The sequence below is a fragment of the Seriola aureovittata genome, chromosome 18, assembly GCF_021018895.1.
Source record: "Seriola aureovittata isolate HTS-2021-v1 ecotype China chromosome 18, ASM2101889v1, whole genome shotgun sequence".
Classification (NCBI taxonomy): Eukaryota; Metazoa; Chordata; class Actinopteri; order Carangiformes; family Carangidae; genus Seriola; species Seriola aureovittata.
Window position 1 is genome coordinate 22,623,845 of NC_079381.1, and position 25,577 is coordinate 22,649,421.

General features: G+C 44.5%; 1 protein-coding gene across 3 annotated transcripts in view; it reads left to right on the forward strand.

Annotated features, from left to right (window-relative positions):
* The window catches only part of ttc28 (tetratricopeptide repeat domain 28), a 108,360-nt gene that overhangs the window by 64,070 nt on the left and 18,713 nt on the right, over positions 1-25,577 (forward strand). For all 3 annotated transcript variants that reach the window (XM_056403631.1, XM_056403632.1, XM_056403633.1), the window contains 9 exons: positions 2,286-2,558; positions 2,654-2,784; positions 12,318-12,539; positions 14,623-14,811; positions 14,956-15,052; positions 24,492-24,688; positions 24,770-24,923; positions 25,014-25,185; positions 25,310-25,478. In XM_056403631.1, the coding sequence (XP_056259606.1) occupies positions 2,286-2,558; positions 2,654-2,784; positions 12,318-12,539; positions 14,623-14,811; positions 14,956-15,052; positions 24,492-24,688; positions 24,770-24,923; positions 25,014-25,185; positions 25,310-25,478 (1,604 nt within the window). The remainder of the gene's footprint in view (positions 1-2,285; positions 2,559-2,653; positions 2,785-12,317; positions 12,540-14,622; positions 14,812-14,955; positions 15,053-24,491; positions 24,689-24,769; positions 24,924-25,013; positions 25,186-25,309; positions 25,479-25,577) is intronic.

Genomic DNA, 25,577 nt, shown 5'->3' on the forward strand with positions numbered 1-25,577 from the left:
ACTGGAAAAATCCAACTTCAATCGTTTGTTCTGACAAATCCAAATGAATATGTGTTGAGACACGTTAAGAATATATTATGCAGTTTGTCTGAATTTTCCCTCCCTCGCCATTTCTACCGCTGTGTCTTGCAATACATCAACAAGCTTGGGAACACAGCTGCTATTTCACAATGTATAGCTCCTATAGCTCTAATATTGATGCTAGAAAGAGTCTCAAAGTTTAGCTTCACCATTAATCTCAGGCTGCATCCTCACGACTACGCTTTACTTTGAAAACGCATCTGTTTTGCTAAGTTTACTCTCCGCACCGCTGCACAGTTTCCAGCCCCAAAAACAGACGTTTGGAAACGCAGTTTGAGTCTGACGTAGACACCGACTGTCGCTCTCTGATTGGGTCTCATCAGCCTCGATGACAGTGGCGAAAGCAACGTGAGTGACATGTGTTACCGACCTCGTCGCCTTCTCTAGCAGCTGTTGTTCTGTTAACTTCTTCATTTAAACGCCACAGCCGTTTTTTTGCAACTGGAGCGACCTTTGACCTGCTGGGGGCGCTAGAGGAAAAGTCAGGGGATCATAAAGTCAGCAGGATTTCTCTTCAGGGGACCATGAATGTCTGGACAAAATTTGATACCAGTCCATCCCATAGTTGTTGAGATATTTACGAACCTCCGCTGTTGGTCAGGACCTTTATATGTTCACTGACATAAACTTCAGTTTCAGTCAGCGGGGGCCTGTTTTATTCTTCTTCTGTGGTTTCAGGCCTCTCTGTGTCTCTCCGGTTTCCTCGCTGATAATTTGCTGTCTGCTCAAATAAATCAAGTACGTGAGAATATATGTTTCCCCGGCCTGTGAGACACACTGCAACGATACAAACCTGGCGCCCCACCTCAGTCCACAAGCTCAGTTTAATGTCTCCGGGCGGCGTTCGGTTGCTTTTCACACTCTCGCGTCGCGGCTCTTCTCTGGGAGTTTCACAACAGCGTGTCTCGGTCCTTTTCCCTCCGCAGCTCCACATGCAAACTGAGCAGTTCCACTGGGATCTGAGTTTAACTGTGACCTCTGTTAAAATGAATCATAAAAACACTCACTCATCAACATTTTTTCATGATGTGTCGTGATGAAATCATTTCACTCCCTCCAACAAAACCGTGCAGTAAATATTCTCAAAAAGAATATTATTTGAATATTAAACAAAATCCTTTGTGTGTGTAACATGTGTGTGTGTTATTGTGAGTGACAGAGGCATTAACACACACACAGTCCATTTCTACACTGTTACACACGTCAGACGAAAGCTGGATGTGAGTTTGTGACAACGTTCAGACGAACTATTTAAACAGGAAATGCCTAAATTCAGTAAATGTATCTACATTAATACAGTGGCGCTGCTGTTTCCAGTGTAATTACAGACTGATGCTGATTTTACAGCAGCTGTAATGTTGACTTTTGTTTGTATTTTCATTGATTTCTTTGTGATCGTACGTCCAACACAACGATCCATTTATAGAGAAGATCGACGTAAAGTAAACAAAACATTTACTCCTAACGCACAGACACATTTACATAAAAATATAAATGACCATAAAAATAAAACATGCAACTAAAAATGTTGAAAATGCAAATATAATGTTTCTTCTTTAAGGAAAAGTTTTGAATTTTAGTAAAATTTTATTTGCTTTCATGCTGAGAGTGAAATGAGAAGATCGATGTCAGTTAAACATGAAGCTAATTAGTTAGCAGCTGGTTTCACCCTCATGTTTCAAAACACAATATATTCAGATGTTTAATAACAAAATAAAAGTATTACCTGAATCAGTAAGTTTTATTCAGCCCCAACAAAGAAAATGTTTGTAGCCTGAGACACTCAGAGCTCCACCAAGGCCGATGTCAGACGACAAACACCAGACGTCAGAGGAGAAAAACATTCCTAATTCAAAGTAAATGATTCGGATCTGCCCCAAAATTTAATGGGTTCTTTCCTGACCCGTGATTCATCTCTCCGATAAGTTCGGTGCCAGTCGGCTCAGTGCTTCTCGTATAATCCAGCTGACGAACAAACAGACGCAGGTGAGAACATAACCTCCCTGAGGAAACATCTTGAGTCACTGAATACTGTTTGTGTCGTTCTGCCTCCCAATAAAAACGATGATTGATTCCCATTCCTGACGTCGCCTGTAAGCATGTCTCTGTGTGTGTGTGTGTGTGTGTGTGTGTGTGTGTGTGTGTGTGTGTGTGTGTGTGTGTGTGTGTGTGTGTGTGTGTGTGTGTGTGTTTCACCTCCTCAGACTCCCTTGAGCCGACCTACCAGCAGCTGCAGAAGATGAAGCTGGACAAGAGCCCGTTCGTGGTCGTGTCCGTCATCGGTCAGGAGCTGCTGACCCACGGTTTCCACGGAGCCTCCGTCGTGGTGCTGGAGGCGGGGCTGAAGATCGGCACGTGCTCTCTGAAGCTGCGTGGATCCGTGTTCTCGGCCCTGAGCTCCGCCTACTGGTCTCTAGGCAACGCTGAGAAGAGTATGGCCTACATGCAGCAGGACCTGGAGGTGACCAAGACTTTAGGTACGGCAGGGGAGGGAGCTGCGGAGTGAAGGAGTGACGGGTGAAGAAATGAAGCAGCCGTAGTGAACATCTCGCCGTGTTCCTCTCCTCCACAGGTGACCAGTCAGGTGAATGCCGCGCCCACGGGAACCTCGGCTCTGCCCTCTTCTCCAAAGGCAGCTACAGAGAGGCGCTGGCCAACCACAGAAACCAGCTGGTTCTGGCCATGAAGCTGAAGGACAGAGAGGTACGTCTGCATGCTGATTATTCATGTAAATAATACATGTGTACAGATGTGCACTCAGTCTGGGTTCAAGTACAAAGCCCTCCACCTGCTCAGGCTCCTGGTTTCATTGTGTTTTTCTTCTGAAGTTACAGAGTTAGAGAGAACAGCCTGATGTCGGTGCAGCGTGTGCCAGGGCTGAACGATACGGGGGGAAAAAATCATTGAGATTATTTTGACAGATATTCTGATTGTGATATGAGTCACGATTTTAGAGGGAAAGCTCTTTTTTACATTTGGTTTTTACTGGAGAAATATAAAGAGGATTTTTGCTGGGGTAGACTTGTAGCAGATTTCAGGTAAAAACACTCAGAGAAACCAAATCCTGTAAAGGGTTGGATGGTGGGTCCAGGTGGGCGGGGCTTGGTGACTGCTTTGTTGTGACATCACAAAGTTCCCGAAGTCCTGACGGCTGGTTTTAAGGCTCAGTTTCTGAATACAGGCTGTGTGCATTTCTCTGTGGACTGAGGCTTTGATACTTTCACAGTATTAATATAGAAGCTAGAGCTGATCTATAATCACACTACACATGGACACAGACCTTTACACTGGAGGAGCTTTAAGTGAAGAAACTGAATCTGCTGAGACTTTACAGCAGCATGAACACGCTACATCCTGGGTCTTCTTTGTTTATGAAACTTGTCTGATAACTAGACATCACAACCCAAACAACTGCAGCAACCAAACCTCAGATTGGCTCCTCCACTCGCTCTCTCTCTCTCTCTCTCTCTCTCTCTCTCTCTCTCTCTCTCTCTCTTCCTCCGCGGCAGTTTCTCTTTTCTCCTCGGGCCTCAGCTAAACTTTCCTCTGAAACACTTTGGACAGTTGTGAGCACCGTAGTTAATTAGATGCTGTTACAGATTAGACTTTGGCCCCTTTATGTCTCAAAACACAGAGTCGAGCTGTCAGGTTGTTTGTGTGTGTTTACCTTCGGTTAACTGCTTCCATATGCGTGTGAGTGTTTTCATTTGTGTACGTGTGTGTGTGTGTGTGTGTGTGTGCTGCTTTCTTAACTCTGCCAACTTGTGATGCAGTGTGAATATACAACATCGTGTCATGGCACATCCAATTATGTCTCACTGGGTTTAATATTTGATTTAATCTCTCGACTCTGGCACATATGAAATCTATTTGCGCGGAGTTTCAGTTTGTTCACACTGTGTCTGTCTGCGACTTCTGCGGACCAGGACGCGGGTCTGTTGTCGGGTCAGTCTGGACCGTGTGTTTGGGCCTCGTGCGCTCAGTGGAACTGGTTTGAGACGCACTTTGTCAAATCTCACAGAATGAACATGTGACTCTAGGTCTCATTAGTATTTATAAACAGTATATAAACATCATTACATGGTTTATAACACACAGATATACTCACATTTTATGTGTTTATTCATCTACAGTCTTTGTCAACAATGTGTTACAGCTGTTACTCTGTTGTAATATCATTATGTAAATGATGGGGCCCAAACTGTACCACGATCCCATTTACGTGATATTTATATCGGCTCATTACATGTTTAATATCATGATATTAAAAGCTAAATCCGTCCTTCCGTCCCTTTCTCATGAACATGATATCTCAGTAACGGCATGAGGGAACTTTTTCAAAATGTGCACAAACGTTCACTCAGACTCGAGGATGAACCGATTAGAATTTGGTGGCCAAAGGTCAAAGGTTAAAGGTCACCGTGACCTCACTAAACACGTTTTGGGCCGTGACGCAAGAATTCGCAAACTAATTGTGACGCAGTTTAACACAAACGTCTAACAGGATAAGATAGTGAAGTGTTGGCATTTTATATCCAAAAGGTCAAAGGTCAACTTCACTGTGACGTCGTAATGTTCATCAAGATTTGATTCAGTTTTTAATGCAGTTTCACATTTACATTATCTACATTCTGTGGTAACATTTTTAAACCTATTGAAGCTGCGAGAAAATAAGAAAATAATATCAAAATCGATGATCTACGAAACATATAATATCATATCATAATACAGCTCAGTGTTTTCCTGTGAGAGTAGAAGGAGTTCAGATAAGAAAATCCCCACCGCGGCCCCTCGGTACAAACAGTGTACGATCGTATCTGCGTCTCCTCCTGCTGATAAAGTCTTACATGAATAAAATGAACTTAAACTGCAGCTTGACGTTTTCTCTTCACCTCTCCTTTAGATAATAATCCTATTATATTCTCAGTATCTAATGTGTCCGAACAGCTGGGCTGATTATTTCTCCTCCCAGTTGTAAACTCAATAAGATGCATTTTAATTAATACACAGTTTTATTATTATCTGTGCTATGGCCACTGTACTGTTCTTGTAGCCTCCCCTGGACCCTCACACACACACACACACACACACACACACAGAGAGTCACTTGATAGCATGTGATTGCATCCTGGATCTAGAGAGGCCGATTGAACAGCTGTCAGAAAGACAGATGAGGGTTTGAGCAGGTTTGTTTTAATGAAAGCAGTGAAACAGGAACACAGTGCGTCTGGATGAGTTCTTGTCAATGGGTCTCTATGTTCGTGTGTGTGTGTGTGTGTGTGTGTGTGTGTGTGTGTGTGTGTGTGTGTGTGTGTGTTGTCACTCAGTTAAAGCGTCTAACCAGCTCCCTGTTCTGTCACGTTCATTTTGCGTGCACACAGAGTAGTTTCATCACAGAAGCTCGGGGTCGAACCCAGACAGACGGGGCGGTGTCTCTACCTGAGCTGTTTCTCGTGTGCTGGGAGCTGTAAAGACAGTCGAGTGTGTGTGTGTGTGTGTGTGTGTGTGTGTGTGTGTGTGTGTGTGTGTGTGTGTGTGTGCTGTTGACAAACGATTATTGAACTTCTCCTCCACAGGTGCACAGCCGAAGGCGACTCGAACACAGCCATCAACAGAAATCCATATCTCCCGCCGTGTGTTTGCTTTGCCGCGGTATATGTGTTTGTTTGTGGCGTGTGCGAGCGTTTCCCAGACAGCATGCCTCCAAACAAAGACGACCGCCCGCAGAGAGCTGATATTTACCCGACAGGGGCGAACGCAAAGAGAGGCAGTACCTTTACTATATAATCCAGTCCAGGACAACTACCTGCTAAAAAGTGTTTTATATGACTGTAAACTGATTGTCTCTGTTGGTCAGACCAAACGAGAGTCTCTGACTGTAATCCCCAGATTCAGGGATGTACTCATTAGTTGCTCCGTTTTTAATTGTTCATTATCAGTTATTGTGCCAGTTGTTTTGTTGATCATTCTGGCTGTAAAATGTCAGAATATATTGAAATAAAATCCCAGTTACAGCGTTGGATAATGACCAGAGGTGTTTCTGCGGAACATTATGATGTCACAGTGAAGTTGACCTTTGACCTTTTTGGATATAAAATGTCATCCCTTCATCATATTATCCTGTTACACGTTATAATTAACATATGAATTCTTGAGTTATGTACGGAAATGTGTTTTGTGAGGTCACAGTGACCTTGACCTTTGACCTTTGACCACCAAATTCTAATCAGTTCATCCTTGAGTCAAAATTAATGTTTGCGCCAAAATTTGTTCCCTCAAGGCGTCACTGAGATATCGTGTTTGCGAGAATGAGACGTTCCAGAAGAAACAATCAATCGATTATTAAATTAGTCTCTGATTGATTTTCTGTTGATCGACTAATCAATTAATCGTTTTTCAGAGAATTTAGAGGAATAGTTCAGTTGAGAAAACTAATTCCATTTTCATGTCTGTTTGTTTAATATAAGGTTAGCCTAGCTTGCCTTAGCTTAGCTTAGCTTAGCTTAGCATAGCATAAAGACTGGAAACAGGGGGAAACAGCCTGGTTCTGTCCAAAGGGAACAGAATCCACATCAACTGAAAGTACAAACGTATGAGCATCACTTAAAGTACCAAAAGGAAAAGGACTCATTATACAGAGTGGTCCACTTCAGAATAATTTATATTATATTATTGGATTATACTTTAATTATTCATGTTTTAATGTTGCAGCTGGGACAGGTACTTACTGCTGCTCAGTGCCTTTGAATCCTCTCTCTCTCTCTCTCTCTCTCTCTGTCCTTGTGTTCCTCGTCACCTCTGCATCACATCTGTATCTGCACCGACACAGACTTCAGCTCTCTCAGAGTCGGACCAACATTAAGCAAGTTAACTCAGGTCTGTGGTTTCCTCCTGACACAGCAGGAGAACTCATTTCTTCCTTTATCCCAAAGCGAAGGTGAAAAACACACTTTTCTCCTTTATTTTTTTTCTGGGTGATTGAGCGTCGCTTCTCCCAGACCTCCTGCACCTCTCCTGACCGGTTTATCAAGCGCAGCAGCTCACAGAGGAAAGCTGTGCCACCTCTAATCTCTCTCTGTCTCTATTCACCTCTCTGCTTCTATTCTCATGCATTAGATCTGGAGATTTACCTTTTCCTTCCTGCACCTTTTCATTCTCAAGGTTTCAGCCACACCTCCACAACAGTGTGATGTCAGCTGGATAATATTGTGCTTTGATTTCCTTCCAGTGCAGATTGACAAGGGTCTTTTTCACATATGCATATATATGTATATATATATATATATATATATATATATATATATATATATATGAAGACAGACATAAACAATACACACACAGTGTCTACTGGCTGAGAGTCCCAGACACAACATGATTGGATTTTCTGTGTGTTTTCTCGTGGAGGGGAAACATTGTGTCCTTGAGGGAAATCAAACACTTGTCTGGCCGGTTGACTGTACACACACACAGAGGCCTCGCCGTCATTTATTAAACCTCCCTCTCCTGCCCAGAAGTCCGCCGCGGAGATGTGTCAACTGGACTTTATGTGTTTACACTCATCACTTTGCTGGGAATTGGGATTACAGTGGCTGTGCGCCGTCTTAAAGCCCGATCACACACGGACAGAAATGAAAAAGTCCAGCGCGTCCTGATGTTAATCACAAGTGGTAAATTCCACTAAAGGTCAGCCGGGCTGTTTCCAGTGACCGTTATTAGCTCTCATTAAGGCTCTGGTTTAAAGGATCATGATGTTTCCTGTCCAGAGGCTGCGTTGTTCTTCACTAAGGCTGCAACTATCGATTATTTACGTTATAGATTCATCTGCAGAAAAGTTTCTTGATTATTTTGTCTACAAAATGTCAGAAAATAAGAGGAAATGCCCGTGAGAGTTTCACACAGCCCAAAGAAATGGATTCAAGCAGTTTGTTTTATTTAAACAGCAGCCCCCCAAAACCAAAAGATAAGCAGTTTATTTATGTAAATTATTCGGGTAAATTGAGATAGAAACGCAGTAAATCTTCACCACTGAGAAACCGACACCAGAGAGAGTGGAAAAATGACAAAGAATGAAAAAACCATCAGAATAGCAGATTATTTTTCTGTCAATAAACTAATCAATAAATCGACTAACTGTTGCAGCTCGAGGCTCCATGTAGTGCAGCAAAGTGTCGTGTGTTCATGACAGAATCTCAGTGCAAATGTTCAGATCTTCTCCAGTAAAAACATCCTGGACCACGTGCTACGCTGAACACGGATGTAAACAGCAGGATTTCAGACGATTCAACAATCAGCTCACAGACGTTTCGTGAGGATGGAAATGCATTCAGTTCATCAGTTCATGTAAAGCATGTTTGTACGTTAAATACTGGTTGTAATCATAACTTTTGTTTGTTTGCAAGAAAAAAGCTCCACAGGGATTTGAAAGGCTGAGGACGTTTTATTAAGTGTCATTCATTTGCACATAAAATAAGAATCAAAAGAAATTCGTGTGACTTTAACCTCATTGAAACATCCGACCTGTGTGGAGCGACGATGAGGAGGCTGGAGCCTTCATCACACGAACACGATACAAACAGAGACGTCCGTCATGTTTTCCACACGCTGCATGTCGCGTGTGGCGCTCCTCTATAATAGATCAGAGTCAGTCATACGTATTCATGTCCAATTTATTTTCAAAAGAAAATGATTTAATTAGTTTTTCTTTTCATTATTATTGTTGTTATTATCGTCTTTGTTTGTCGAGGTCTGAAAATTAAAGGCTGACTCTTATGTTTCAGTTTAACAACACGCTGAATCCAAGAAAGAGAGAGAGAGAGAGAGAGAGAGAGAGAGAGAGAGTGCATTGTGGGATATAAATGAGTGAAGAACATGCTGATCACCGCTCTTTAATAATTCACACCTCCTTCTCCTCTTCTCTCTCCCGTTCTTTAAACTTGCAAACATTTCATTATCGTCCCCGGCTTATTCTTTTTTTCTCTCCGTCCCCTCGCTGTTTGCTTTGAAAGGTCAAATTCATATTTTAACTTTAGAGTTTGAGTGTGTGTGTGTGTGTGTGTGTGTGTGTGTGTGTGTGTTTGTGTGTGTGTGACTGCTGTTTGGGTTGAGACAGGCTCTGGCTCAGTCGTCACTGTGATTGCATCAAGCAGATCGTTCTTGCAGTGAGAGTCTGAAGCTCAGGACGGGCTGTATTGATGATGACATCACACCGCGCTCGCAGATACAGTCAGCTGTGTTCTGCAGATTAGAGTCATTATCACCGGGGCCATGTTTTCCTGCAGAGGAAACCGCAGTGTGTATGCAGACTGTCGGGGGGGGGGGGGGGGGTCAGACTGACCTCCTCGCCAACACAGAGACTGAATGTGTCTGGAACAAGCTCAGACGCTGCGGCCGTTCTTTCACGTTTCCAACCTTTTACTAGAAACTTTACAGTCAATTAATAAACAATAAATAAAATGCAGAATTCTGCTGCAGCAGTGAATTCTGGGGAAGACGGAGCTGAAACGCCGCGGGGGAAATGTGCACTGAAGCGTCGTCCTCCAACAGATCTGTGTCAGGATAAACATGCTTATGTGTCGGCTGCAGGACCGATGATCCAATAAAATACATTTATTAGATTCCAGCTAACTGTTATATTTAATATAACTGAACGATTAATAGATTATCAGTGATATTTTCATTACTGGTGAGTTATTTTTAGCAATTTTTCAACCAAAAATGCTGAAAATGTTCATGTTTTATCTCGTCACATGAGGATTTAATACGTGATGATAAACTCAGTATGTTTGGGTTCTGGGCTGTTGATCAAACAGAACAAGCTATATTTAACAGGCATTTTCACTTTATAGACAATCTACTCGTGAAGAAAATACTCATTAGTTGCAGCGATACAGTGAAGTTTGTTTTAAATATGACCTGTGGGAACTGACAGGTGGTTTAGGTGATAACAGCTGACAGTGACACAGTGATGAATGGCCGACCGTGTCGCTCTCACCTTCATTTTTTCTGCTTAATTTGAAAGAAACGGTTCCTCTGGAATATTTCCCATGACTCCTCTGACGGAGAGCGCTGATCAATACCAATAACCTTAAGATTAGTTAGCAAATGAGTGGGCAGGTTTCCAATTACTGAGGCCAAGCAACAACTATTCCTCGTTTCTCTCGCTCTCTAATCAGAGCAGCGGACGAGAGGGAACTGACACGATCTGTATGTTTTGGTGTGTGTGTGCGTGTGTGTGTGTGTGTGTGTGTGGGTGTGGGGGGGTGTGTGTGGGTGTGGGGGTGTGAGTTCACGCCCCCCGTTGTCATGCACATCGTGATTTGCATGGTATTATACGGGAAGAAGGCCAGTAATTAACAGGAAAAGTGGGTGCTCGAAATCATCAGACAGCTCAGAGTGCAATAAAAGTGTCTTGTGTGTGTGTGTGTGTGTGTGTGTGTGTGTGTGTGTGTGTGTGTGTGTGTGAGATGCAGAGCAGGTGTGGTGCAGGCAGAGGGTGAGACTCTCTCTGCGGGGTCTAATAGGATGTGAAAGATTAGCTTTCACCCCTGTAGCCTCCAGTATGTGCGTGTCGTCCAGGGGTGTGATTTCCATTAGGGACGGGATGAAGCCATGTCTCCTCCCTTTTTCTTTTCCTCTCTGAACACCGTCGCTGATATGAGTGTCGGGGTCAGGGTGGATTTTTAACCTGCAGCTCCCCGCGGCTTCACGGAGCTTCACGGAGAGTTTCAGCTCGTTGTTTATCTGTTTATTGTTGTGTTTCACCGCTCTCACAGTGCTGTCCACTTCCTGCTGACCAGCAGACAGCAGTCGAGCAGCTGTTCCTGATGTTCAGGTGTATTCCAGGACCCGATGACATCACTGTTGGGGTGTGGTTTAGAGCACGTTTCAGACCACACCCATGAGTGAAACGCTGCTGCTCGGCCAGGTGTCGAGTTTCTCTTTAAACTGCCTGTTGCTGGTGTTAGCCTCCTAGCCACACTACATGTGTGGAAAAACTAAAACTCTACAAAAAAAACATCCAGGTGACACCCACCACAACTCAGGGACTCAGCAGCAGCAGAGTGACAGAAAATCTGGTGACAACAAAATAGTTTCAGCTGCTCAGTAAAACAGAGGCACGTGGTGGTTTTGTTGTTTTCTGTTCCACACTATAAAAGATCTTGAAGCAGCAACAGTGGAAAAACTTACACAGTAGTTCTGGTCAGTGTCTTTCCTCTAGTCTGTGAGGGAACGTTAAAGCTGCGCCACTCCAGACTTTTACGTGACGAATGTTTAAAATTACGGCGTGTAACGTGAACTCTGTCGACAAAATCCACAAAGACTTGTCGCCCCGGCTCTGCAGCTCTGCGCAGCGCCTCTCGCCTCTCGCCTCACAGTTGTGGTTTTACGGCCCACAACTTTACTGTTTTGTCTCAGTCTTCCAGCTGTCAGCAGCTGTGTCACCGGCAGCAGGCAGCTGTTTCCAGCAAACATAAAAACACGTCTGATAAACCCGCCGCACACTACCTGCTCAGCTCCAAAACCACATGCCGTCTGAGACCGACTGAACACACAGGAGCGTTTAGCAGCTACTGACAGCGACGACTCCAGAGTCTGCCGGGGCCCCGGACGGAGAAATTGCCAGGGGGCCCCTCCAGTCAGCTTTCATCACCATTATGTCATAAATAATCTGACATCTGTGGAAAATGTGCAAAATATAAACGTTTTGTTTTATTCCAAACGTTCACGCTATAAGAATTTCAAAAATATAAATATAAAAAACATGAAAAACCGTGTCATTTTCCAAATATAGATTATAAAGCAAAATGAAAACATAAATAAATAACTAAAAACTGGCACATTGTAAATAACCCACATTATAAGACCAGGGCTCATCGACACATGAAGCTGTTAGCAACTTAGCAATGTGATATTACAGTGTTAGATTTAGATGCATGTGAGGAAGTAGTTAATTATATAGATAGTAACAGTCAGTTCTGTTTAATTCTCTTTAAATTAAAATATATACATATATATATATATTATGTATGTATTCACAATTTCAGTTCCATCAACTTTTTTAGTAAAGATGTAAAAACTTTATTTGTTATTAAGTGTAAGGTCATTAGTTCTAACGAGGGTTATAAATGCTGCATAAATAATGCAGCAATTTACATTTAATACATGTGTGTGTCCATTGTGTTAACCCTTTCCTCGCCTGTTGTTAACCCGTGTGTGTGACGTGTGTGTGATTCCAGGCGGCGTCCGACGCCCTCAGCAGTCTGGGCCACGTGTACACAGCCATCGGCGACTACCCCAACGCGCTGGCCAGCCACAAACAGTGTGTGCTGTTGGCGAGACAAACCCAGTGCCAGCTCTCTGAGGCCCGGCAGCTCGGCAACATGGGCGCCGTCTACACGGCGCTGGGAGACTTCACCAACGCCGTTCAGTGTCACGAACAGCACCTGGATATCGCAAAGGTAGAAAAGACGTTGTTTTCACTTGTGTTAAGACCGAAACTAACAATGAACATCTCCACTGTGTGTGTGTAACTGCAGCCTGATAGATCCGCCTCCTCTCAGCCACAGAGCGCCTTCGTTTCCAGAAACCATTAAAACACATCAGTGACTCTCACTGTTGCTCTGGGTGACACGTTCCTTCATCACCATGAACACACACACACACACACACACACACACTATAATTTATTTTGACTCACACACCGTCCTGCTGCTGCAAATGCTCACTACAGCACCACATTTGGATTAATCCGCCGCTGGAAATAGTCCCCAACAAATGCTCCCTTTCCTCCAGTCTGAGTAATGTTTGATACAAACTTCAGTGACCAGCTGTTTTAGGAAATTATTAATCTATTGTAAAAATTAAAACTATATTTATGAGCTATTTATAATTTTGGATTAATAAAAGTTCATACTACTGCTAAATAGAACCCAAATATCCTCTTCTATGAAGGTCTTGAATAAAATAATAATCTTCCTCCCCTTGCAGCTTTATTATAATTCATGAAATGTTGCCAGACCTGGTTGAATTCTCCTCTGTGATAATTTAATCAAGCGATCATCAGCTGAAAGAAGAAGAAGAAGAAGAGGGTGTTGTCAGTCATCATCTTCACCCAGTCAGTGATAGTAAAATAAAAAGTGGGGAGGGATATTTCCAGCTGCAGAGATGAAGCCTGAAGATGTTCCTGGTGGTGACTCTGACCCGCCTCCCGGTCGACAACAAGTCGGGGAGATTCCGGGAAAGATTTTTTCGAGCCATCCGCCCAGTTTTCCAGAAACCTCTCTGCAGAAAGGAGAAGGAAAAACAGGCACCTGCCTCTACATTACATTTCCAACATTTTTATGGCGTCTTGCTGCTGTGAAATGGCTCCTGTGAATGATCTCATAATGTGTAAATGTGCCTCCGCTTCCCTCGCTGTTACAATTTAGGTCTTTGCCCCAAATAAATTTTCATACCTCCCACACCGAGCACCGTAGGCCGTTTTTAAGATTTACGTCTTCGGCGGGAACCTGTGGGCTGCCTGTGTCACCAGCCTCATGCTTCAGTTTATCATCTTAATATCCGAACCTATAGGAAGGTATATGATCCTCCACCTGAGGGGAAGCACATTAAAAGGGACTTCGACAGATAGTTCCACAGTAGTTTTGACGTTATAACATCACAGTGTCTCACGGAGGCAGAAAGGTTTCTTCCTTCCTGTTGTTGGGGATTGATTGATCCCGTGTAAAGCCATCAGCTCCGGTACATCCGCTAATTGAATTCTGGATTATTATGGAGAGAGATGTGCAAATTGTATTTCAGGACTATTATGAATTCAAACAGGAGGGCTTCTTCTTCTTCTTCTTCTTCTTCTTCTTCCCCGCAGCAGCAGTTTCATCTCGGGATGTTTCAGTCTGGAGCTGTTGTGTGTGTGTGTGTGTGTGTGTGTGTGTGTGTGTGTGTGTTGTGTGTGTGTGTTTTAGCACATCTGTCACTTGATGAATGGAGCCTTTTATAACCAAGTTATTGCACATTTCCCAAACAATATAAAGTGCGTTGAGGACACTGAGCCTGTAAATATTTGGGGCATCACACTGGAGCTCTTCATGCAAATGCAACAGGAACAAACACAGGGAGAGACAGTAATCTGTGCTCGTTCAGCTCTTTATATTTGCTTTTTGGATGAAGTGCAATATTGCAGGCTGGCCAGCGTCGCTGCAGCCAGCAGCATCTCTTTGTGTTTCCTCTCTTCACATATAAATTGACCATCTGTTGACAATTAAATTTGTACCAGAAAAAGTAAAAATCCCTCCGACTATTGAACGCTTGTAAAGTCATTTTTTGTTTTGACAGTTTAGGTCACTTCAGCTGGAAGTGTTGCCATCTGTTGGATATGTGTTGGCTCCATCTCCATCTTTCTAAATAGAAAATCTGTTCCCTCTCGCTTTGAGTGACACAGATATTTTCACTGCAAACGGTGGTCGAGTCCTGATTTATCGGAGGTCATTTTGTACCTGCTGCCACAATGTAGGTGATTTTCTGAGTAACCGGTGTCTTTGGCAGACTTTGGAGAACCGGCGTGAGGAAGCGCGGGCGTACAGCAACCTGGGCAGCGCCTACCACTCTCAACGGGACTTTGACAAGGCCATTTCGTACCATACACGAGTGCTGGAGCTGGCGCAGGAGCAGGCCGACAGAGCCATCGAGATGAGGGCATATGCCGGGCTGGGGCACGCCGCCCGGTGCATGCAGGTTGGTATAAAACCATTTGAAGGAGGCTGATTAACTGTAATACTAAACTACTCCGGGTTATCCTGGTTATCCTGCCTGTTCTGTTGTTGATAATGTGATGAACAAACATATTAAATAAATGGCGATCGCCTCTGTGATCCTCAGGACCTGGACAGGGCGCTTCAGTACCACCAGCACCAGCTAGAAATTGCCAAGGAGCTGCAGGACAGAGCCGCACAGGGCCGAGCCTCTTCCAACCTGGGTAGGTTTAACCGAGGGTCATACAGGGGTCAGTTGGATGGAGGAAGAGCGGATCTATGTGTGTGTCTGTGTTCTTGTGTGCCTATCTCTGTGAGGACCAGCGTGAGTTTTAAACCGTGTGAGCGACGACATTTTGACCTCATGTTATTTGATGTTTGTCTGGACTTGGTTCATTCCACTTATTTAACTGCACTTGGATTATTTGTTATTTTATATTTGATTAGAAGTGGCACAGCCAATGAGCTAACTGCTAATACGCTATGCAGCCAGGAGCACGTTAGCATGCTAGTCCCCCGCAGAATCTCTCTACGTTTCCAGAGAGACAGATCTACTCCTGTCTCATTACTGCAAAGGGGAGACGTGAGTGGGCGGGGACGATCAGGTGATTGAAGAGTAGGAGACAGGTGAGCAGGTGGATGTGGGACATGGAGGAAAGTCTGAGGACAGGTGGACAGTGGCGGAAAACAGGGTCTCAAACTACAAACTTTTTCCAGCTGCGGCAGCAGGAGAAGCAGAAACTAGATTGTGTGACATGTTAAACAACCCCGACATTTCTACCTGATCCAAGTTAGCAAACCTGGAAGTGGAGGCAGGAAGCTGCACGTCAGAGAGACGGGGGTGGTTTTATAAACAGGTGGTAGAGTCTGGGACCTGGTTTTTGCACCTCTTAGTTGTTTGCCTCTCCCGGGTTTTTAAAGAAGAATAAGGAGAAAAAGTCCTAATAAGATGAAGGCGGCGGGAGAGCGTGACATCGTAGCTATAATCAAGCTGCACTGTCACCCCAGAGGAGGCACAGACGACAACAAATAGGAGCGTGGCAGATTGCTTCTTCTCTGCATTGTGGAGGAGAGAGACAAAGAAGAGGATCTGTGCATCTGCCGAATAAAAGAAGAAAGGATTTTGCGGCACGCTGGCTTTAAATTACTGGTTCATATTCAGTTCAAGCCACGATCTGCTGCTGACAGTGTACTGTATTGTTTGAAAGGTTCAATAATAATGCAATGAGTGACAACCGAGATAACCACAAATACAGACACTATAATAAAAACGAGACGCCACGAAACCACCTGTGAGTGCACAGAAAGTTCCTTAGTCACTATCTATAAACTTTTTTTTTGCAGGAAAGGAAAGTGACGGGGAAAAGAGTGATTTAAAAACGTCCATATACAAGTCGACACTTTGCAAAATCAGACTTTGGTCAAACAGCTACAGGTTCGGTTTGATTTAGTCTCTAAAATCTGTCCGAGCAGCTAAAAACCAGATGGGAGAAGAGCGGAAGAGATGAACATGCTGATATATTTCATTTCCACCTCTTCAGTTATTCAGTTATTCAGAGTCACTGCTTTGCTTTAGAAAGTGGAAGTTCGGGTTCTGGGTTTGGTTTGTGGAGCTGCAGACACACCGACACGCCGTCTGCATGTCGGTAAAAAATGAATCCTTGTTTTTATTCAAAGTGAAGAGCCGGAGGCGCCAGAAAACAACAGCGATCAAAGACGAGGTAAAGATACGTCGTTATTTATCATGAGGTGCGAGCGCTCGATCAAACACGGTGTTTACAGGTCTTCAAAAGTATTAAACAGTGATTCAGTTTTCTCAACAAAAAAAAGCCTGGGAAGTTATTTAAAAAGTTTCAGTTTAATTCTAAAAAGTCACTGCTGTAGTTTTCATATACAGAATATGTTTGTTCTAAAATGAAATATTATACACCTGTTTTTAGAATTAGATTAAAATAATGAATCATTTTTAATTTGTTATTCCATCCGTCCCTTTAATGCAGATCCAGATGACATTAATTTAATTGATCGTTTCATCAGGAATTATTGTGTGAAGTGTTAAAAAATATAATTTACTGATAAATAATTCCAGGCCGTGTCGTAACTACTGTCATACTTCAGACAGTATAACTTCCTTCTTCGTCTTAACTTTTAACTGGAATCTAAACATTTTATTATGGGAGGCAACAATAACCTGTTTCATCTCACTGGTAAATGTTAATAAATGCAAGGAAACATTATTCAGCTGTTCTGACTTCATCTGTTTCCTCCTCCTACAAACCTCAGCACTGAGACGCCTCTTATTGTGCTCTGCGTGAATTTCAATGTGTGTGTGTGTGTGTGTGTGTGTGTGTGTGTGTGTGTGTGTGTGTGTGTGTGTGTGTGTGAGTGTGTGAGTGTGTGAGAGAGAGAGAGAGAGTGATGCAATTTCAGATAACAGACAAACACTCTCACAGTTTTTCGCCCCCAAAACCCAAAAGCATTAACTACAGTGGTGCAGAAGTCCTTGTTCGATCTGATGCAGGGCCCCGGCTCCGGCTCCGGCTCCGGCTCCGGCTCCGGCTCCGGCTCCGGCTCCGGCCCCGGCCCCGGCCCCGGCTCCGGCCCCGGCTCCGGCTCCGGCTCCGGCCCCGGCCCCGGCTCCGGTTTCGGCTCCTGCACCGTCACATGAGCCGCTCCCTCGTTAACCATTGACCCGCTCTGTCACTGCTGTCGCCACCGGGACTCGATAGACTGACTGGAGCAGTCGTCCCGGGCCTGACCGACTCGACCTGCATCGATCCGCAGCACTGAGCACTCAGACAGAGGACTCTCTCTCTCTCTCTCTCTCTCTCTCTGTGTGTGTGTGTGTGTGTGTGTGTGTGTGTGTGTGTGTGTGTGTGTGTGTGTGAGGCCCTTAAAACACGTACATGCCACAACTATGGCAGCTCATGAACCAAATCTGCTCCTGCTCCTCCGTCACCTCACCTGCCTTCCGAGGCCCTATCACGTGACCGCGGCAGGCGCCTTATCCGGCCAATCAGCGCTCATGTTTTATTAAGGTTCCTCGGTCTGGTTCTGGTTTCTGCGGCCTCAGTGATATCCGAGACCCAGTGAACCCGACTCGGCCCGCTGAGCTGACACCGGTAACGTGAGCCACCTCCGTCGGTCTGAACACTTCCTGTTTGAGTACGGCGAGGAGATGGACACGGAGCCACTCTCAATACAACCCGGGTCACGCGCCAAAGACTCGTATTATTCGCCGCCTGAACCGAGTGAAAGGGAAACGCTCTCACCGGCTCGCGGCTTTGAGGTGCGACTAATAGGCCGGAGAAGAAGTCGCTGACTCTCCTGACAGACGAGCCGCAGTCTGAGGCTCAGATCAATGATTTAGATCATCATTTATGGATGATTACGTTTCTCTGAATGCTGACTTGACAACTCTTCACTCTCCTCCCTTCCCTCCTCTGTCTTCTCCTGTCCTCTCTTGTTTCCTCATCTTTTTTGTCCTCCTCTTCTCCTCTCTTATCTTCTTTCCTCCTCTTCGTTCCTTTTCACTTCCTTGATTCCTCCTCCCTCCTCTCACTTTACGTCCTTCTTTCACCTGTTTCCTCATATTCTCTTTCCTCCTCTCCTTTTTCTTTCCCTCTCCTTCACCTGCTCTCCTCTTCTTTATTCACTTGTTTCTCTCCGCTCCTGTTTCCTCCTCTTCTCTCCTTCCTTGCTTAATCCTTCTCATTTCATCCATTCCTCCTTTTCATCCTCTCCACTCTTGTTTCCTCATCTTTTTTCCTTTCCTCCCTTGTCCCCTCCTCTTCTCCTCTCTTCTTTCCTCTTCCTCCTCTTTCCTGTTTATTTCCTTGTTTCCTCCTCTCCCCCCCTTCTTCTTTCCCTGGTTTCCTTGTATTCTCTTTCCTCCTCCCATTTCCTCCCTTTTTCACATTTCCTCCTCTCCTCTCCTATTTCCTCTCCTGTTTCCTGTTTCCTCTCCTCTCCTGTTTCCTGTTTCCTGTTTCCTCTCCTCTCCTGTTTCCTCTCCTCCTCATCTAGGACGTGGTGTCGTGTTGCCCAGTGGAGCTCCTCAGTGATTTGTGTTGGCACCATTTAAATCTTAACGACCACCGTAAGAAATGATGATGTCACAGCAGCTCCATGATTCTTCTTCTTCATCTTGTATTAAGCGACTTTCATCTCAGCGGGACTTTTGTCTTTTTCTCGTTTTACAGTCGTTTTCAAATCGGTGCTTGAATTCAGTCGTGGCCACTTAAAGCAACAACAATCTGGACGTTTCAGAGTAAAGCTCCGTCACACGCTGCAACGTTCAAACATCGTGTCATTATCAGGAGAAAACAGTTTTTTTTCTTCTTCTTCTTCTTTGTACAACTTATTATGTGATGCGATGTTCAGTGTTAGCTAATATGATGCAAGTGTTACCATCTCTGGAAGCTAGGCAGATATTTAGAATACCCAGTTCTCCTGCTTTTCATTTTTCATTAATTTCTTCTTCTTCATTTTTTATTTTTTTTGTGCGGGCGGATGGAACAAAGGCAGAGAGAGAGAGATTCCCAGTGTTCAGCTCGTGTTTGCAGAGCCCGCTGCCTTCAGGGAACCTCTGGAGATCAGAGCCCCCCTGAAATACAACAGCAAAGTCTGGATCAACAGGTGGAGCGCTCATCTGCCTGTGATGTGCTCAGCTTCACACGTTCCCCATCAGTGACGTGATGTCGGAGTAATTCCAGTCTTTAAAAATCACTGAGGGAATGTTTGCAGCAGCCGCCTTCGTTCAGGTTCAAGTTATCGGGTGTTTTAAAAGTAGCAGGAAGTGAACACAACACCTGATATGTCACCTGAAAAAAAGTTGCTGTAGCAAATGTGTTAGCAACGACATATTGATACATCCAGCAAATGCTAAAGCGACGTTAGCGTTCATATCGGACTCATCACTCCCACGTCTATCTGGAGCCTGTTGCTGATGAGAGTCTGAACCAAAACAATGAGCTGAAAGATGCTAAAACGCTCCACGGAGATGCAGAGTCAGGTGGTTTTTCACATCACATGAAGTCGTTTAACACGTTAGTAATATAAAGATATTTATACATGTAGCTTGAGATAAGAAAAGACAACAGAGCGGGACCAGGAGAAGTTAGCCACGCCCGATTTAGTCGACTGAGCCTTTTCCAGACCACCGTGGAGAAAGCAGAGAGGAGATCACCTCTCTCCTCCTCCTCTTCCTCCTCCTCCTCCTCCTCCTTTAAGCTCTCCGTGCTGGTTCAGCCGAATACGCTGTCATCAGATCTCGGCTAATTTTCCACACCTCTAATCCTTTACAGCTCTGCTCCCTTCACACTGCGTCCCCCTCCATGTCGGGGAATCCCACTGTCCAGCAGAACATCTACAGATACAGTGTGTGGCAACCTTACACCTCAGAGGAGCGCGCTATCAGCCCTGCAGGAGATTCTCTGTGTGTGTGTGTGTGTGTGTGTGTGTGTGTGTGTGTGTGTGTGTGTGTGTGTGTGTGTGTGTGTGTGTGTGTGTGTGTGTTCATGCTCACACCTGTGTTAGCAGAGTTTAGGAGGAGGGGTGAAACCGTAACCAGCTATTCCAGCCAACTCTGCAGGCTTCTCTGTAATCCTCTTAGCGCGAGACCCTGATGAACGAGGTCCCCCTCTCCTTATCGCCGACGGCCTCTTCCTCCTCTTCCTCCTCTTCCTCCTCCTCTTCCTCTTCCTCCTCCTCTTCCCTCGCGTCACTCTGCTTCTTACATGCTCCTGCAGACGGGGCTGATGGGAGTTCACAAACACAGTGTGTCGGGTGTCATGGCGTTTTCTTTCCTCCACAACTCAGTGTTTTATACATGCACCGTACACACACACACACACACACACACACACACACACGCACACACACTAAAAAAGAATAAAGACAGACAGAATAAAATATGCATCATTATTCTTTTAGCTTGTTAGACAGTTTCACGGAGGGTGAATGACTTCTTTTTTCTGTTTTTTGTGCAGTTCATATCCATCTGTTACAGGCCAATTAAAGATGCAATTATAAACGTAATTTTAATTCATTGCTTTTGTCCCCAGTTTTCTTCTTCTGTTGTTCAGTCGGCCTTTGTTGTTTTACATTCAACATCTGTGGCTTAAAGTTTTTTTTATTATTATTTGTGCTTTTATTGTGAAGAGCTCTGTAAATGCTTCAGTTTGAGGGCTATAAACCAAAATCATTGTTCGACCATCTGAGCGACGATGATGATGATATCACAGGCCCTGATGCTTTATAGATGCATTTCAGATGAAATATTGAATTTTTACAAGTATGGATGCAATAAATGGTCATAGCATGAAGCATTCTGGGAAGTTCTACTATTTATATCGTTGTCTAAGGGCAAGTGGGGCAGATAGAGGCATTCATAGATCCTGAATAGCAATACGTCAATATATTGGTAAGTGTGTGTGGAAACCAGACAATTTCACAATGACTGAGTTTTATTTAGTCTTTATGATTCTGACACAGTGTGTGTGAGTTTTAACCTTGAAGCTCCACAGACTTTTATGCATCTGACTGGAGACTTAAAGGAGAAGACGTGACGTTATTCCCTCTTTTTCTTTTTTTCTTTTTTTACATTTAATTCCATAAAAAGACCCAAACCACAAATGTCTTCATCAGTTTCTCGTCAATCCGGTCGGAGACTCGGCAAGTTCACCGGTTTCAACTGAACACGTAAATGTTTAAAGAAAAAAAAAAGTTTCATTCTTTAAAAGAAAGTTCAGGAAAATCTCCCGAAACAGCTGGGAGCTGTCGTTCTTCAATATCAGTCAAACTGTAAGGAGTGTGTGTGTGTGTGTGTGTGTGTGTGTGTGTGTGTGTGTGTGTGTGTGTGTGTGTGTGTGTGTGTGTGTGTGTGTGCAGTGTGTGTGCTGTGTGTGTGTGTGTGTGTGTGTGTGTGCAGTGTGTGTGCTGTGTGTGTGTGTGTGTGTGTGTGTGTGTGTGTGTGTGCAGTGTGTGTGCTGTGTGTGTGCTGTGTGTGTGAGTGTGTGTGTGTGTGTGTGTGTGCAGTGTGTGTGTGTGTGTGTGTGTGTTTGTGGTGATGAAGGAACACAGTACAACAACATGGCTCCTTGATGTGTTTAATAGTTGAACAGAAGCTTCACTGTCCGGCGTCACGCAGCCGGACACACACACACACACACACACACACACACACACGGTGTAACTTAAAAACAAGAATTAAAAGGTTTTTATTTGCCTCAAAAAAAAACAGAAAATACAAAGCAAAGATAATCGTCAACTAACCTGGTTCCTAAAAGAGGACGACAAAAGAAAAGTCAGCTCAGGATTCAACTGAGTTACTGTTCCTGGAAAAGACAAAACCGACCTGAATGTCTCAGTGACTAAACCAACACTAGACAGTTTACCAACCCCTTTCACGAGCACGTCCGATGAATATAAAACATAAAATACAAAATATAAATGTGTTGCTGTTTAATTATGTAGATTATGTGTGAGGCAGCGTGTGACTCTGCAGCTTCAGATACTCGGACGATACTCAGCTCGATGTTCGTCCACAAAGAGGAAAAGTAAAGAATATCATCAGCAGCTTTATCCGCTGGAAACGAGCCACGGCTTTTTTGGAAGAAGGACTCACAGTTTACAGTCGGTGAATCAGAGCGCGCTCCGCTCCCTCTCTCCACACAGTTTGACATGAAAGCCACATGTAACCTCTTCCATCTGGTGTCTCGACACCCCCCGTATCTCCGTTTCCCCTCTCGTAACCCCGCTCTCATCTGTCCTCTGTCTTTTACTGCAGGAATAAAGGCACAGAAACAGTGTTTGATAGATATATATATATATATATATATATATATAATGAAGATGTCACAAGAGAATGATTACACTGCAGCATTTTATTGAAGCATTTAAAAAATGAGTGTCTGAATTTAAAGTATTTATAGTATATGTAAGTAAGATACAAAGGTATTAGCATTAAGATATACTGAAATCTATTAAAAGTAAAAGTACTCATTGTGCAGAGAATGATGTGTATTGTATTGGTGGGTTATAAGTATTTGATGCATTAATGTTCTACATCAATTTAATTATAATATTGTCCCCGAAGGAGTGAGATTCAAAACACACTGAGAGGAAATCAAACTGTTCCTGTTTGATATTTGTACCATTAATTTGAAAGGTACATGTGTAACACACTCGTGTTAATCTGGTTACGTTTGCTGTGATTTGGACTTTAATTAGACGGAGGTAACAGTTAAGGTGTTTACATGAGAGTGGCAATCATCGTTACAGTTACCGGCCTGCAGGTAAACACGATCACAATAAGGTCAGAGTCAAACTCACCTGCAAAATCAAACACACACACAGGTTCAAGATTACAAGTCAAAACCTTTATATATGTTCTACCTATGGATTCACCCATGAGCATCAGTATAACGCTGCAGCTGACACGAGACTTTTACCACTGAAAAACAGACGAAAATGATTCTTAGTCGGATGGAGATGTTTTCAGTGTGTGGAGTAAAGTCTGAATGTTGTGCTCAGACGTAAGAGGAGTAAAAGTATTGAGCAGAAAATAGTAAAAAAAAATGCTGAAGTAAAGTACAAGTTCCTGAAAATTGTACTTTAAGTGCAGTACTTGTGTGAAAGTGTTTCCACCGCTGTTCATCAACTGTTTGTATTTCCCAGGATTCATCTCATCCTGCAGCTGCTGCCTCTGTCTCTCCCTCTCTCTCTCTCTCTCTCTCTCTCTCTCTCTGTCTCTCTCTCTCTCTCTGTCTCTCTCTCTCTCCCTCTCTCTCTCTCTCCCCTCCAGCTTGTGTCTACTTTGGCTCTAACAGTTGTTGTTGACAGCGGGGAAGACACATCATCACACAGAGAGCAGCTCAGGCCACTGGGACCCAGGTTTTCGTTCCCCCGGACAGAGAGTCAGAGTGTGTGTGACTGTGTGTGTGTGTGTGTGTGTGTGTGTGTGTGTGTGTGTGTGTGTGTGTGTGTGTGTGTGTGTGTGTGTGTGTGTGTGTGTGTGTGTGTGTGTGTGTGTGTGTGTGTGTGTGTGTGAGAGCTGCTAAAGTTCGGAGACCCAGAGCCGCAGATCTGTTGAATTTTCCGCTGTAGCTTTTTAATTATTTACTGCTCTGCTCTCAAATCTCTCCCGGGGTTCTGAAAACCATGTGTGCATTTATATTCACATGCACGCAATCACATATATGTGTTTTCAACTGAATCATTCTGGAGAGTTTACCACGTGCATCACTCTGCCGATTTCACCTGGTAAAATCCTGTCAATCAACTGCGCACTCGATTTACCTCAGATGACCTGAGACTTGCTCTGACTGTGCTGACGGACCCGGACCCGCCACAGCTTTAACTTTAACCTCTGTAGACTTCGGTTAAAGTCTCAAGTCAAATGACGTGAGACTTTATTGGACTAGAGAACTGTTCTGCCGAAAGGCTCAAGGTTTGACCTGGACCTCAAATGACTCGAGACGAGATCTGACTTGTTTCAGATGCCCTGAGACGTGATCGGGGTCGTCTCAGGTGACTCGAAACTGAAAACTGCTCTGCTGAACAATCAGACCTCAAAGAAAGGAAGTAAAAATATTTTCATGTTGCTCTTCAGTCTCTTCGTTTCTAAAGGTTTGTCTTCCCTCCTCTCGCTCCGCATCTCAGGCATCATCCACCAGATGAAGGGCGAGTATGAGACGGCGCTGAAGCTCCACAAAGCCCACCTGTCCTTCGCCCAGGAGCTGGGTGACTACGCCGCCCAGGGGAGGGCCTACGGCAACATGGGCAACGCCTATCACGCGCTCGGCATCTACGACCAAGCCGTCCGGTACCACCGGCAAGAGCTGCAGATCTCACTGGAGGTGAAATATACCGCTCAGTCTTCACACGACGCATTCACACACTCGCAGGAAACAGACTCGTGAAAGGTCTCTGTGTTTCAGGTGAATGACCGTCCGTCGCAGGCCTCCACGCACGGTAACCTGGCGGTGGCGTACCAGGCGCTGGGCGCTCACGACCGAGCTCTCCAGCACTACCTTCACCACCTGACCATCGCACGAGAGCTCCGAGACACTCAGAGCGAGGCGAGAGCTTTAGGTAAGTCGGACAAGAGAGAGACGCTTTGAGGACAGAGACACAGGAATGTTGCTTGATTTAAAAATAAATTAAATGTTTCTACTTTTCCAGCAAACTTGGGAAACTTCCACAGCTGGAGAGGCGAGTACGCCCAGGCCCTGCCGTACTACCAGCAGTACCTGGCTCTGGCCCCGGGCCTGCAGGACCTGGAGGGGGAGGGGAAAGTTTGCCACAACCTCGGCTACGCTCACTACTGCCTGGGACAGTACAGAGACGCCGTCAGGTCCGAGACGCAAAATCCATCTCACAAAACACAAACTCACCGGTTTTCCTTTGTTAGAAAGCAGATAAACCTCAGTGATCACCAGCGAGTGAGTCTTTACAAACTCGTCTCTTCCATTTCATAGGTATTATGAGCAGGACCTGGCGTTGGCTAAGGACCTGCAGGACAAACTCGCCCAGGCGAAAGCGTACTGTAACCTGGGTCTGGCCCACAAAGCGCTGGGGGAGTACAACAAAGCAGAGGAGTGTCAGAGATACCTGCTCTCTCTAGCTCAAGCCTTGGACAACACACAGGTCACCTGCTGACGTTGGCTGTGCAATAATCTGTGAGAACTCGTCCTTCACACAGGAAGTGGTTGTTAATCAGTGTCGCTGTGGTTATATTTGTATCAG